This window comes from Ovis aries, chromosome 13, assembly GCF_016772045.2.
Source record: "Ovis aries strain OAR_USU_Benz2616 breed Rambouillet chromosome 13, ARS-UI_Ramb_v3.0, whole genome shotgun sequence".
In the NCBI taxonomy this organism is placed as follows: domain Eukaryota; kingdom Metazoa; phylum Chordata; class Mammalia; order Artiodactyla; family Bovidae; genus Ovis; species Ovis aries.
This window is the reverse complement of record NC_056066.1, coordinates 40,188,408-40,202,668: the sequence shown is the minus strand read 5'-3', so window position 1 is coordinate 40,202,668 and position 14,261 is coordinate 40,188,408. Positions and strand designations below refer to the sequence as shown.

The window sequence follows — 14,261 nt, the reverse complement described above, 5'->3', positions numbered from 1 at the left end:
CCACCACCATCACCACCATGCCTTGGGGAGGAGCTGGAAGCACTGAGGCCCATGTTCATTACAGAAACACTGCAGCCACTAAGCCATCTTATTTACATGCATTTTCATTCCTTTCACATCATTTAGGTATTTTCATATTTCATATTCACATTTAGATCATTTCATACTGATAAAGGCAGATTTAACAGAAATAAAAATATCCCAAGGCAAAAGACATTGAGAAAAGCTGTAAAACAAAAAACACCTCCAGGCTATATAATCAAATTCACACACAACTACAAGGGGCACCTGGTAAGCCACCACCCTTTCACGCTACATGAAAAGTGAGTCCCTTACCAAATTATTCTGCATCCTCATTTCATAAGCTGCTTGTCTTGGATTACTGGCCACTTGAGATCCTGGTGAGCTTCTTGAACCAAGGGCATGAGGGGTTAATATTCCACCAGGAGAGAAAGATGGTTGATCTCTCTAAAATAAATGAAGACAAACGAATGTAGAAATTAAAATGAAACCACAACACAACTGGATGACAGGAAAAAAAAGAGGGCAATGGAAAGAGACCCCACTATAAGCATGTAAAAGATGAAATGTTAACATTCAGGGTTGTTTACACTTTGATATGATGGTAACTCACCCTGTAAACAGTCTGATAGCAACTCTGCTCTAAAAGTACATATAATTCATTGTTCTGGTACATACATGTGACGTTTGAGAATAGCCATCATCACATTCAGTTCCACTCTATGGAACTATTCAAGTCTCAGGCTGTTCTACTACATTTACTTACAATTTCTCTACATGTTCAAGACATAATTCTAGTCAAATAAAAATAACAAATAACATTAACATTTTACCTTAATGGTTAAAAAAAAAGTCAAGAGTTTGATTTGTACTTAGGAAATACAGCTTTTATTCACTCTTCATCTTGCTAGAATTTAACTCTTTATTGCCAATCAGAGCTATGACAACAGCTATAATAGATGACAGCTATGACTGACAGATGTTTTAAAAACAAATACTGACTGAAAGAAAATAATCATACAGAGTATGGACTATTATGGATAGAATAAATAAGCTGCAAGGATATACTGTACACCACAGGGAACACAGCCAACATTTTATAACAACTATAAATAGATTATAGCCTTTAAATACTGTGAATCATTATGCTGTACACCTGAAACTTACATAATATTGTATATCAACTATGAATGAGTGAGTGAAAGTCACCTAGTCGTGTCCAACTCTTTGTGACCCCATGGACTATACAGTCTATGGAATTCTCCAGGCCAGAAAATTAGAGTGGGTAAGCCTTTCCCTTCTTCAGTTATCAACTATACCTCAATTTAAAAAATTAAGAAAATAGAAAGCAGTAACTAAACAGGCTTCTCCCCAGATCTAAGTTGTTTGGAACTAATTCAGCAATAAATTACTCTTCTCCTTTCTAGGTTCCTGAAATTGATCAAACCCAATAAAATCTGAAAATAAAAGGCAGTCCCTCAACTCTATTGAGTTTAGAATCTAGGAAGGATGACAAGAATCACAAGAGGTAAAGGAAAGGCCTGCTCAACCCAGGCACCAGCCAGGCAGCAAGGGAAGCCATGGAGAAGGTGAAGTGTGCACAGATGGGAGGAGGAACCTTTGGACGAGCCAACAGGGGCCAGGCTTGGGGCAGGGGCAGCCTGGCTTGTTTAGAGGATGTTGAGACGACAGGAAGGGAGGAGCTGGCAGCAGGAACTCGACCAGACGCCAGTGCACTCTGCAAGCCAGACTGAGAATGGACTCTGAGGGGGACTAAAGAGTCACTGCTGATTTCTGAGCAGAGAAACAACAAAACTGCAGGTAGCTATCCTATTCTGCGGGCTTCCCAGATGGCACAGCGGTAAAGAATCCACTCGCCAAGCAAGAGATGTGAGTTCGATCCCTGGGTCAAGAAGATCCCCTGGAGAAAGGAATGGCGACCCAGTCCAGCACTCTTGCCTGGAAAATCCCATGGAAAGAGGAGCCTGGTGGTTACAATCCACAGAGCTGCAAAAAAATCGGATGCAACTGAGCATGCATGCATCCTATTCCAGGAAGATTAACCTGACGAAGTTAAAAGACAGTGCATAGTGACTTCAAGGGGTACCAAAGGTTGACTGCTTTTATTTAAAAAAAAGAATAATAATAACTGATTATTGTAAAAAACTCAAATAACTAAGTACCACCTACCCCTCCTGCCCATCAAGTATTCCCTTCAGACTCGAGACAGAGCTTAGATAGGACTCCTTTAAAATCAATACCAGGCAGGAAGGCAGTTGGGTGGGTACCATGTCTCTAACCAGATCCTACTGGGTAAAAAATTAAAAGCTACTGTAATGAACACCTTCCTCCCAAATTGTAAACTTATAGCACTGCCAGTCTTATGAGTTAAAACTCACCTTCATTCTCTTTCTTTTTTCTTTCTGTCGTCTTCTAAAACTGTCCTAAAAGTATAAAATCCACATATTCTGTCAAATAATTACACAAAAATGTAAGAGTTAAACATTACCAGGAATGATTTGAGAGACAATTAAAGTTGTAAAGGAAGACCCCAGAAACCTAGGTACATGATGAAACTAGGCAATAGACTGCATGTTCAAAGTGCTGCTTATCAGAACTGTACATGGCTAGAGGGCATTCTAAAATGGGTTTATATACAATTTAAATGGTTCCTCTTAATTTTTTTTCAGATAGTTTTTAATATCATTTCAGGGAAGAATGTAAGAGTCATGACAAAGACCCTTGGTTTTACCCTGGAGTGAATAGGCTGGCAGTATAAAGAAGATACACGTAAGCAAGAAAACAATTCTTTAAGTTGTAGCTGAATATAGTTCATAATCAAGATGAAAATTTTAAAAATTCAAGAGGACAATTTAATAATGAGCCTCTATTACCTAAGAAGGGCTGGACAGTCCCTACCCTATCACATGTGTGGCATGTGATAAAGAGAACAGTGGGGCTCCGGGCAAACACTACCACTCAGATGCTCCCCCCAATGACCACCACCAAATAGACCCAATGAGAGAAGGAAGAAAAGTCAAATGTCTGCACTGCTTATTCTGGGTCAGTTTAACTCACAGGAAAGGGTCCAATCTGCCTTGATTCTTCTCTCATTTTTGAAATCTAGCCATGGTTTCAACTAGACAGGATTTAGAGCTGACCTTGCTTCCCACTAACCGAGTCATTCAAAGGCGTCCTTCCCCAGAAAGCATCCCTCCCATGCCCATGCCTGAGTGCCCAGGCATTGAAACAACAGCAAAGTGCCCACAGCAGGTATTATAATGACCATCACCCTCCTCTTGGCACTTCCACCCTCCAAGGCAGTACTGCCACCCCAAGAGAACACTTAACAAGATGGGAGGTTAGCACTTTCTGCCAGGAGGGGCTGAATGCCAGATACATGCTGACTGACCACTTAAAACCTCCTAAGATCCGAACACCACCAATTTCCCTAACGACGCTCTGCTTGCAGAGTTAACGAGCCGTCTCTTTTCTGGCCATGACTCCTCCCTCTGAAACCACGCTCTTCACCTCGCTGCCAGGACACCACACTCACCTGTTCTTTCACTCCTACTGCTGCCTTCACTCAGCCCTCCTTCCACCCTCTGAAAGCTGCTGCTCCCCTGGGCCCAACACCTGGACCTCCCCACTTCTCTGCTCTCATAACAATAATCACCTAGTCTCATGAGTCTCCAACCAGAGCCTCTCCCAACTCAACACCCCCACCGATGTGTCTCAACCTTGACAGGTCCAAAACAGAATCGCCACCCCCATCTCTGCATCTCCCAGTCTTCTCTTCACAGCTACTCAGACCAGACCATTTTTCGGTTGTTCAGAAAAAAGTGCCTTGGAGTCATGCTTGATACCTTTCCTTCTCTCACACCTAGGATTTAATCCCTTAGCTGATCCCACTGGTTCTAGCTTCAAAGCCTATCCCAAATCCAACCATCTATTACCACCTTCACTGCCACCATGCTGGCTCCCTTAGCATACTGCAGAGGAGCCTCTTAAATGGGCTTCATGCTTCTGTCTCTGCCTCCACACAGCAGCTCGAGCTAATGTTTCCTAGTTCGTGTCAGACTTTGTCACTTCTATGCTTCAGTGATGCAGACTGAGAGCTGAAGTCCTGCTCATGATCGAAAGGGTTCTACCACATCCACCACCTTTCTGACCTCTTTTATTCCCTTCCCTTTGCATCCTCTGCTCCCACACAAGCTCCTTCTCAACATCCCATAAGTGTTCCAGACCAGAGCCTTTTGGTGGGTGATTCCCTGCGTCTGCAGTGCTCTTCCTGAAAATATCTGCATGGTCCACTCCCTGACATCAGCAAGGCCTTCTCCAGCCACCTTTCCTTGGGCTGCGACCTCCTCAGACACCGTCCCCTGCTTTAACTTCCTTCACGGCACGTGTCACTCTCTCACACCCTGCATACTACACTTCAGCTTTGTCTTAATTATCCATCTCCCCCAGAAGAATGTCAGCTCCACGAGCTCAGAAGTTCCATCTATTTTTTATTTTATTTTTTTGTTGTATCACTAACCCTCAGAATACGAATACTATCTGGCACATTGTAAACAGGAAATGTGTGCTGAATAAATGAACATTTGCAATATAAAAGGCAAAAATCAAAGCTAATAAAAAAGACATTTCTGACCTAACTGTTCAATTTTAACAACAAATATCGATAGACTCCCATTCTACTATTTTGCTCTTTGTTAAGGGAGGCAGCTACATAAGCAGATCAAATCTACCTGGACAGGACCTTACTGATATTTCATCTTTTTCTGTGTTATGAATTCCTTTGGAAATCTGTCAAAAGCCACGGACACACGTTCCTGGAAAATATATACACCCAGATACTTTTATGTTGAATTTCTGAGGGTTCATAAATTTGTCCAATACAATGCCCAACCATGCCAAAAAACATAACAAGTCACGGATACCAACAAAGACCCAGAGCTGTCAAACGCCCTCTCTGCCAGGCCAGCCGGAAACTATATGACTTACTCAAGTCTGAAGCACTTCGGTTTCTATCAAATCCTACACACCCCAGTCTAATGCCAAATACCACCAATATTTACCACTGCAGAGTCTGCTAAAGTCACAGGAGAAGACCTTTCTAACCTGCGATTTTATACAGTAACACACAATGTGTGTCGTTTATTTCTTCGGCATGAACAGCAGCAGTGCAAGCGGAGCCGCCGTGACGGTTAAGACTCGTTACAAGTGGCTGTTCTGGTGGGTGTGTCATACCTCACAGTGAGTGAGTTCTGCTGTCTGAATTTTACATGTGAAGATTACCAAGTACCAAAGGCTTTGAAAAAATGCCTACAGTCCACCTACTGTTATACAAAATGGTACCCATGCTTCTAAAGAAGAGGCCATTAGCTACAGTAACGCAAAGCTGAGGAAAACACAAAATCTTGTCAGATACAATAACATGTCTTAATCTTTAAGGAGATCAGAAAGTTATGAATCGATATTATGTTGCAATCTGCTCATAAAGATCTGTAGCACTAAGAAGCTGAAGGGTCTCCTCCGCTTCCTTTCTGCTCCTCTCACCCATTGGTGGCCTCCCTTCAGCCCACTCTGCCTCCAGGCTGTGGCCCCTCCCTCCAGCCTAAGGACCAGGGGCCCATCCATCCCACTCTGACAACCTCAGGCAGCACCAACAGCTTTGCCTCTCTCCAGGAGCTTCCTCCTCCAGCCTTACCTTCTCCTGAAACCTTCACACTCCCAGAGACCCCTGATGGAGGCACTTTCCCACTTTATAAGCTCCCAGGGATGTCAAGTTTCTGCTCAAGACAGGAACGATCTCCCATCTGCTCATGGTTCTCAAATCTCCTTCTGAAGGACTTCTGACCTGAGCTCCACATGGATCCATCTGACTGGTTTCACAGACTTCTCCTCTCAGGTGTCCTGTGACCCCTCAATCGCAGCACCTCCAAAACGAAACGCATTTCGACCTTATCTCCACCCCCAGAGGGCTCACTACCTGGGTGAATGGCTCCAGCAAACTCCCCACTGCCCATGCTAAGACTCACCCTATCACACGTAACTAATTCCAAAATGCTCTGCGACTTTATTTCCTTCTTTTACGCCCACATTTCTTACACCAGCTGCAACCCTCTACCTCAGCCAATGCAGTCAATCCATCCCAGATCCCCTATATTCTGCCACCAGAGTAGAGAGTTGCAAAGTCCAGAGCATACACAGTGCCTATAAAACACGGCAGCCAGCAGCTCAATTCCAGCATTCTTCTAGCTTTGGAACCCTCATTTCATGGCCCATTGATTAGGCAGGTATTTGGATTTATATCTTACTTGAGATTAAAAAGAGAGAAGGTACAAAGCAACTCACACAGGGCGCAATACATAATTCCACACAGCAAGCATCACAGCCTTTATAAAATCGTCAGAGCACTGACCACTGGTGATCACACTGGTATTTGATACACTACATTGATTTAACAGCGCACTCAGAGAGGTTAAGAGGACAATCACAGGATCATCACAGCCTATGAGAGACAGGAGCAATTGAGCTACTGCAAGAGAAACACTTTACCTCATCATCCTTTCTTTTTTTAAAAATGCTATCCTCAACTTCACCAACTGCTAACATGATCATCTGTACTCTCTGCAGATTGACATAACCACTTTCTGTAAGGTAACCCTGTAAGTGATAAAATACATGTAAAATGACCTTCTTACAAAAGCAAACACTTTTGTTTTGAAATTATTCAAGAGTGAACTTACCCCGGTTTTGTGTACCACATTTTTGTATATGTTAACCAAGCGGTCAATGGCACCTTCCCTGCCACCAGGAAACAAACATCAAGCATTAGGACCAGACTGCATGGAGAGGCCAGAGGGCTAAAACAGGAGCTTGAAGAAACAAGCTCACACGCACACACCTAATCTCTAAGGATGGCAGGTGAGGAAGGAAGTCGTTTCCCACAAAGAAGCACATGAAGACCCAGTCATCGATGCTCCTCTCGACGTCAAACGTGAACGGCAGGCTGGCCATGGTGAGCTCTCTTTCCAAATACTGTGACCAAAAAGGAATGCTGTTATTAAAGCCATCAAATAGCAGTTGGCTTATTATTAGCGCACCGATGCCAACGGTCACTGCCACATACCTCACGGAGGATGCTGAGACGAAGGAAGATAAACTCTCCTTCTGCACAAGGAAGGCTGTCTGCCAGTTCATCGTGCTGTAAGAAAGGGGGTGAAGACTCAACATATCTACTCTGAATCTTGGAACTTTCTTCATTCAAACAAATAGCACAGCTTTTTCTAAAGGAAGACCCATTTTAACATTACAAGTATTAAATAAGAGCAGAATTTACCAAACCATTTTAAAAATAAAAATTACCCACAATCTCAATCACACCTAGACCAGGGGCTGAGTGTTCAGATGTACAGTCGTGTCTGAGTCTTTTGTGACCCCATGGGGCTTACTAGCTCCTTTGTCCATGGGATTTCCCAGGCAAGAACACTGAAGTGGATTGCCATTTCCTCCTCTAGGTGACCCTCCCGACCCAGGGATTGAACCCATGTCTCCTGCGGGTCTACACTGGCAGGCAGATTCTTTAACATTGAGACACTGACTGAGCACACACTCGTTTTTAAGAGGGCGAGACACTAAATATTTTAGCCTGTGGAGGGAGACATGTATGGTTTCTGTTGCATATTCTTTCATGGTTTGTTTTATTTTTACAACCCTTTAAAAACAAAAGACCCTCTTAACTCATAGGTCGGACCTGGAGAGGTGTACTGTGCCAAACCCTGACCTACACCCAACCAACATTAACATTTTAATGTACATGCCTCACCCTTCTCTGTAAATATGTATACTTTTTACCAGTTTTCACTCAGCACATCTTTTAAAGAGGTACCATCTTCTTAAAACAGACATCCTTTAAAATGGATATAAATGGTTTAAATGGATATAACCAAGGGAACTCATAATAGGGAGAAACTAGGAGTTACTCAAAGGTATCAAGAAGTTTAATGTACTTGATTTACAGTTCCTTTTAAGAAGAATAACCAAACAAATCACATACAATGGGCATTATTACCTATGAGACCTCAGCCTCGTGTAGATATAAGCTGTGCTAGGAAAGCAGGGAGGAGAAAGAATCTGACTGCATGCAAGGTTGTGAATGTGTGTTTATGGAGTTTGGAAAGATACATCTCTATGAAGGGTAACAGAGCAAGTAGATTTAAAAAAATCAAACCAACCAGTCTTCTTTTTATCTATTTTTAAAATGAGGCATTTATATACTTAATGCCATTGAACTGCACATTTAAACATGGCTAAAAAGTGGTAGTTTGTTATGTATGTTTGATCACAAAAATAAAACTGAAAAATATTAAATGAGGCTACTACCATCCTGAAATTCTTACCTTTCCCTTCTTTTCTCTTGGCAAACCTTCACAGTCCTTGACATCATGTCCAAATTGATTACAAAGACCACAGGGTTTGGGTTTGTTTGGTTTGAATTCTTCTCTGATAATGGTAAAGTTGGGCTCATGTGTAGCAAGGCCAAGCATAATGAGATCAGCTATCAATCAACAACAACAAAATACCAAACAGTGAGCATTTCCAGAAGACCCTTACTGTAACCAAAGGCAAGATATCATAACACAAGATAGTAAGGCAAAGAAAAGCCCAAAGGATCACACAGAGAGCAAAGCTGAAAAGCCTAAAACTTGGCCAAGAACAGGACCTCCAGAAACATGGGCCTAGAGTGTAACTACCACTCAGAAGTCAACACCTGGAAACTTTCCATTTTAAAGATATACGACCATATTAAAAAGTTGAAAAAAAAATAAAAAATCAAGATAGGTGAATATTAACCACAGATTAAATAACTCCATACTAGTTCTCTCTCAAACATAAAATAAGCATGGCATTTTAGAATTTCCAGGCAGCCATGAATAATTCATTACTACACACCAATCCATGGACTCGCTACTGTTTAACCCAAGAGATTCAGATCCCGGAGAAGAAACTTACCATCTGCTCCACATAAGCAGTGATGAGTGTTTGGGTCATGGTTAGGCTGGGCTAGAGAAAAGGGAAATATATATTTATGTAAACAGATTTCATACTACAGGAATATCACATTTTACCAAACATTTTCTACACAATGGCTTGTCTTTTTTTTTTAATATAACATATAATCAACTATTTATATATGAATTTTACCTCTTTGTCTTCTAATATAATCCATGATTTTATGTTCCCCTTCACCAGGAGCACTAGCATCAGATAAAATAACCTATAAAAAACAGTTTAAACATTTTTAGTTCATTCCCAGTTTTCAAGTTCAAAAATCAACAGAACTGAACATTTTAAATAAACTGGGATAATTCTATTAAAATAGTGTTACTAATTGGAAATTTTTCTTAATAAGGTGTGTGTTAGACACCAAAATTATTTCACCAGTTAACTGACTACTTGAAACAGAAAAAATGAAATTTTGGGGTCAAACTTAGCCATTAGAAAAACAGATCAGTTCACAAGTTTCTACTCTTCGCTGCTACTCAAGTATACAGCACTGAGCCACACAAGCCCTGAGAGTAATTGGTAAGAGATACCCATTAAATACAGAGTACCACATCTAATTAACAGGGAAACAGGCTTATGAACCCAAGGTTATATAAACATTTTGCTTAAATTTTACTTAAATACTCAGGAGCACACAGCCATTCTTTAAAGGCAGCCCCATCACTTTTATCCTGCTGTATTTTGATTTCTAACAACAGAAATTACTTTCATATATATGTATTTTAAATCATGAGTCCCATCTTATGGCTTCACAGCGACGGTAAGAGGACAAAATTGGCACTGAGAGAAAATTCGGCTGCCGGTCACTGGACCATGCAAGGCACCCCATCTCTAATAACCCTAGAAGCCTCTCATTCCTCTAACAGTCAACCAGCATTTCATGGGGGGAGAAAAAGACAAATAATATCAGTCCTATCAAAGGACATGACTTTGACATGACTCAAATTGTCACCCTCATCTTTTTGAAGTACCAAAATGTGAAACTTACTGTCAAATTTTTCCACCCAGGGTCATTATTTAAACGATCAGCTATGTAATAGCGAAGGCATTTAGCAAGATTGTCCATGAACTCAGTTCCCTAAAATGATAGAAAAAAATAAATTAACCTATCATTTAAGAGTTAGCAATAGCTAGCAAAGTATGAGACTACTTACTGGTGTAATACAGTTGCTGTCAAATCTTTCTTTTATTTCTTCTGGAGGAAGATAGCCACCTAGAGAAGAAGGGGCAATGCTTTGTTCTCCCCATAAACAGTGAGGTAAGTTACTCAATATTAGACCAGAACAACAAAAACAGAAAGTTGAAATATAAAGAAAGAGAAGTGTTGTCACCTGAGGAACAATGTTCCCCCTTTTCGAAGAAAATAAGATTCCTCCCCTCGAATTACATGAAGCTGCTTTAACATGACTGTCAAACAACACATGGTACACAGAATATACTCTATTGTTATATAAAAACAATGACATTCTTCCTAATGACCTAGCACGCGCGCGCGCGCGCACACACACACACACACACACACACACACACGGGGTAGAGGATCTAATCCCAGTAACAGTTCTTAAGAAGAAGGGGCCCAAGAGAAAACTAAAAAGCCAAGTTTATCACAGCTTTATATCATTAGAACGATTTAGAAATTCTATTTTTTCCTCTGTATCACTGAAAAGCCTTTTCTTAAACTTCTTCTAACATCTTCAAGAAAAAAAGACATCTTTAGAAGCAAGACAACCTGTTATAAATACAAACAGTAATCAGAATATTAATTACAAGCTGTTAAAATATGTATGTACTTGCACACTTCCAGCAAATTAAAACACATTAAATGCACTGTAACTACAAGCCTCAGACGACTACACTACGCCTCTTTTTCCACCTGCCAGACACAACATCCTGAACCAATAATGGTGGCTCTCCTAGTCTATCACTTTGCCTCAGGTAACACAACAGAGAATGAGACACCCTGCAGGCACTGAGCTTCACCTCACCTCACCCACAGGGGTCTTGGGAGAAGCGGTCCCAGGGGATTAGCACCCTGGTCTCCCTCCTCTCTGAGTCACAGCCAACTCCTGCCTCTGGACCCATCAGGCCTTAGACGGACTGCAAAGATGACCCCATTCGACCCCACAATGGGGTCCTTCTTGAACTGAGGGAGCTCTGGGCACAGTGAGTGTGCACGATCCCAGGACAGCCTAGAAACATGGTGCCATCATCCCAGGCCTCTGCATACAGATTTGAGTGCTACGGAGAAGCAGCAAGCAAGCCACCAAGACTGATGGGAGGAAAACGCTTACGGTACTGCAGCTTCCTAACAGCCCCCACAGCAAAAGGCAATAAGAAGCACTTGATGTATTTCTAGTTTATAGACAGATGAAACTGAAGCGAAGGGCTGCACTCGCCCTGACAGAAGCTGACAATTTGCTCTCCTTACATAATTCCTTCCTTTTGTCCACAAGTTTCCCTGGTGGCTCAGCTGGTAAAGAATCTGCCTGCAATGTGGGAGACCTGGGTTCAATCCCTGGGTTGGGAAGATTCCCTGGAGAAGGGAAAGGCTACTCTCTCCAGTATTCTGGCCTGGAGAATTCCAGGGACTATATAGTCCCATGGGTTCACAAGAGCTGGACACAACTGAGAGACTTTCACTTCCCTTTTACTACAGAGTTCAGAAACGAACAAGCTTATTAAAGGAATAAACGATTCTATTACCTACTTTTCCTTAACAGTGAACATAGACTTCTCCGGGATATCCTGGGATCCTAATTAAAACCCTACCTACTTGTAAGAAGAAGGCACCAGCCCTGCCCCCTCCACACAGTTTGTGTAACACATCTAAGCCCAAGGTGCATGCTCTTTACCTTTTGCCAGTATCTCTTCCCTGACTCGCTGCTTCTCTATCGCTGCTTCCATGCCTTCTTTGGATGCTCGGAACCTCCTTGAACGCTGCTGGTTCATTTTAGCGCGCGGTGCCTGAAAATGGGTATTTCATATTCACATACTATTTCAAACATTTACAACTATATTTGTACATTATTTTGAAACAGCTACTCTTATAAAAATAGCACATTCAAATGGAAAAGCTAAGTAATACGTCCAAACAATCCTTTCACCACATACAGTAGAACCTGAGAGCTTAAATTTGGACCAAAACCCTTAAACGCAGTGCAGTCAGGTGAACGAGCAACGTGTCAATAAAAGACAAACCCCCTATGAGGCCACAGCACTGAAGGCCGCACAGCTCAAGGGCGGGCCCAGGACAGTTCCACTGGGCTGTAATACTTTCAGGCACCCCAGATGGAAAGCTCGCTATACTCAGAGACTCAGCACAAAGAGGGAGTAGTTGCCACAGAGCCAGGATCAGGAATACCTTCTCTGAGCCCACACCTAAAAGGAAGAAAGGGCTCCAGATGGGATTCACAAGACCATAATTATCACCCTGTCTCTATAATAAAGCACAGCGGGTAGAAAGAGAACACTTTATCTTATATCACTCTAACCAAATGTAACTTCAATCGCACTGCACTGGGTTTGGAAGGGACTCTCAAGCCTCCTGTCTGCATAAGCTTATTTCATATTCTAAGCTATTTAAACAGTTCCCTTTCCTGTAAAATGAGACCACCTAATCTAACTCTTTCAAGCACTACAATCTACATTTATTATTTTTAACAACAAAAAAAAGGGGTACAGACAAGAATGGGTACATATCTATAAACATTCAAATGTGCACATAACTTATCCTTGACCCAGCAGAAAAACACAATGGAGTACAGTGAAAGGGCTTCTGCAAGAAACTTAGCTAACGTGAACTGTAATCTGCTCTAAGAAAGACATACTCCTGCTCCCTTTACTTTTTTTTACTATACTTTACTTGTAGCTTAAGTTTTCAGGCAGCTAAGATTCTTTCCTTGAGTAAATAGAAAAGTTAATCTTCTCGGACCCAAAGCTTTCTGGATTTTCAAAATTATTTCATTCAATACTCTTTAACTTCTCAAAAATAAATAAATAAATGGGACAAAGGCACGCTCCTCTCTATTGCCTCACTGCCATGTAGCACTGCCCACTCCATGCCCCAATGCCCTGCATGAGCTGCTGATGCTCGGGAAGGCCCTGGGTAGCTCACCTTACCCGTCTACCCCTGCCTCTGCCCCTGCAGTGGTGAGCCCTTTAAAGCCAGGGCAGCCACCAACACCCCCAGGACCTCACGGGCTCTGGCACAAAACAGGCACACTCACAAAACACAGCTGAATGAGAGGCTGAAAGATGAGGCTTTCTTTCTCAAACTCATTATCGTCAATCATTCTTCACTTAGCTGACTTTCATTCTAGACACTGGGAACACAGCAAAAACAAACACAGGGGAACTGATTTTAACTGATTGAGCACTTACCACTCCATCTATTGCCATGTAGAGAAGCCGTCTTGGTCTGACAATACTGAAGAGTCTGTCAATGTACTCAAAGATCGCAACCATCATTTCATCCTCGTTTTTTGGTGCTGGTCTACAATGACAAGCAAATAGTGTAATATCATATAGCACTCCTCTGTGACTTGTGCTATCAGCAACAAAAATGGGTTACGTACTTGTCTTCAGGATGCGTACAGGGGTGGATGATTCCATTCATATCCAAATACAGATTATCAAACTCCACATCATTGGGGTTAGGCTTACTGGCATCGACAGGAATCTTTACACCATTGCATTCTTTTGGCTATGAGGAAGTGATAATTAATAGTAGTTTGGTTTGACTGTTCAAGTCTGAAATTGACATATCCTAGGCTCAGTATGAACCTGTGCTTCATTTCTGAATTGGAAATAAAATACTTTTAGTCATCTTTAAGTTACAAGATAGGCTATTTTTACTCCTTAAAGCTTCCAGCACGACAAGTTACTCTTGACTATGTGGGGGATAGTAACCAAATTCCCAAGTCATTCAGCTGTGTAAGAGAGAGACCAGGCAGCCTTCCCAGAATTCTCTTCCTTACCGCCCATTTCAACTTAACCTGAAAGATGCTTCTCCATGCCACATGTTCTCACTCCTGCTACCAGCATCAGGCATCACTTCTCACCCAAAAGACTGGCCTTTGGATGGACTGCCCCACTTCCGGGCTCTCTTTTCTCCAGCCCACCCTCTATGCTCTCAGTTTTCTTTAAGTACAAACGAGGCTGTGTCT

General features: G+C 42.0%; 1 protein-coding gene across 18 annotated transcripts in view; it reads right to left on the bottom strand.

Annotated features, from left to right (window-relative positions):
- Positions 1–14,261, bottom strand: part of XRN2 (5'-3' exoribonuclease 2) — a 65,684-nt gene that overhangs the window by 38,166 nt on the left and 13,257 nt on the right. For 14 of the 18 annotated variants that reach the window (XR_009596081.1, XM_060397516.1, XM_060397517.1 and 11 more), the window contains exons 2-15: positions 13,671–13,798; positions 13,477–13,588; positions 11,949–12,060; positions 10,251–10,309; positions 10,085–10,174; positions 9,235–9,307; positions 9,043–9,093; positions 8,430–8,587; positions 7,160–7,234; positions 6,935–7,068; positions 6,777–6,834; positions 6,586–6,693; positions 2,421–2,465; positions 337–468 (exon numbers count right to left, since the gene is read on the bottom strand). Coding sequence is in view for 17 of the 18 variants with exons in the window: in XM_060397516.1 (XP_060253499.1) it covers positions 337–468; positions 2,421–2,465; positions 6,586–6,693; positions 6,777–6,834; positions 6,935–7,068; positions 7,160–7,234; positions 8,430–8,587; positions 9,043–9,093; positions 9,235–9,307; positions 10,085–10,174; positions 10,251–10,309; positions 11,949–12,060; positions 13,477–13,588; positions 13,671–13,798 (1,335 nt within the window). In the remaining variant the exon portion in view is untranslated. Of the gene's footprint in view, positions 1–336; positions 469–2,420; positions 2,466–6,585; positions 6,694–6,776; positions 6,835–6,934; positions 7,069–7,159; positions 7,235–8,429; positions 8,588–9,042; positions 9,094–9,234; positions 9,308–10,084; positions 10,175–10,250; positions 10,310–11,948; positions 12,061–13,476; positions 13,589–13,670; positions 13,799–14,261 lie in introns of those variants that run through there. The other 4 variants (XM_060397518.1, XM_042229637.1, XM_060397524.1 and 1 more) reach the window with 3 other exon arrangements.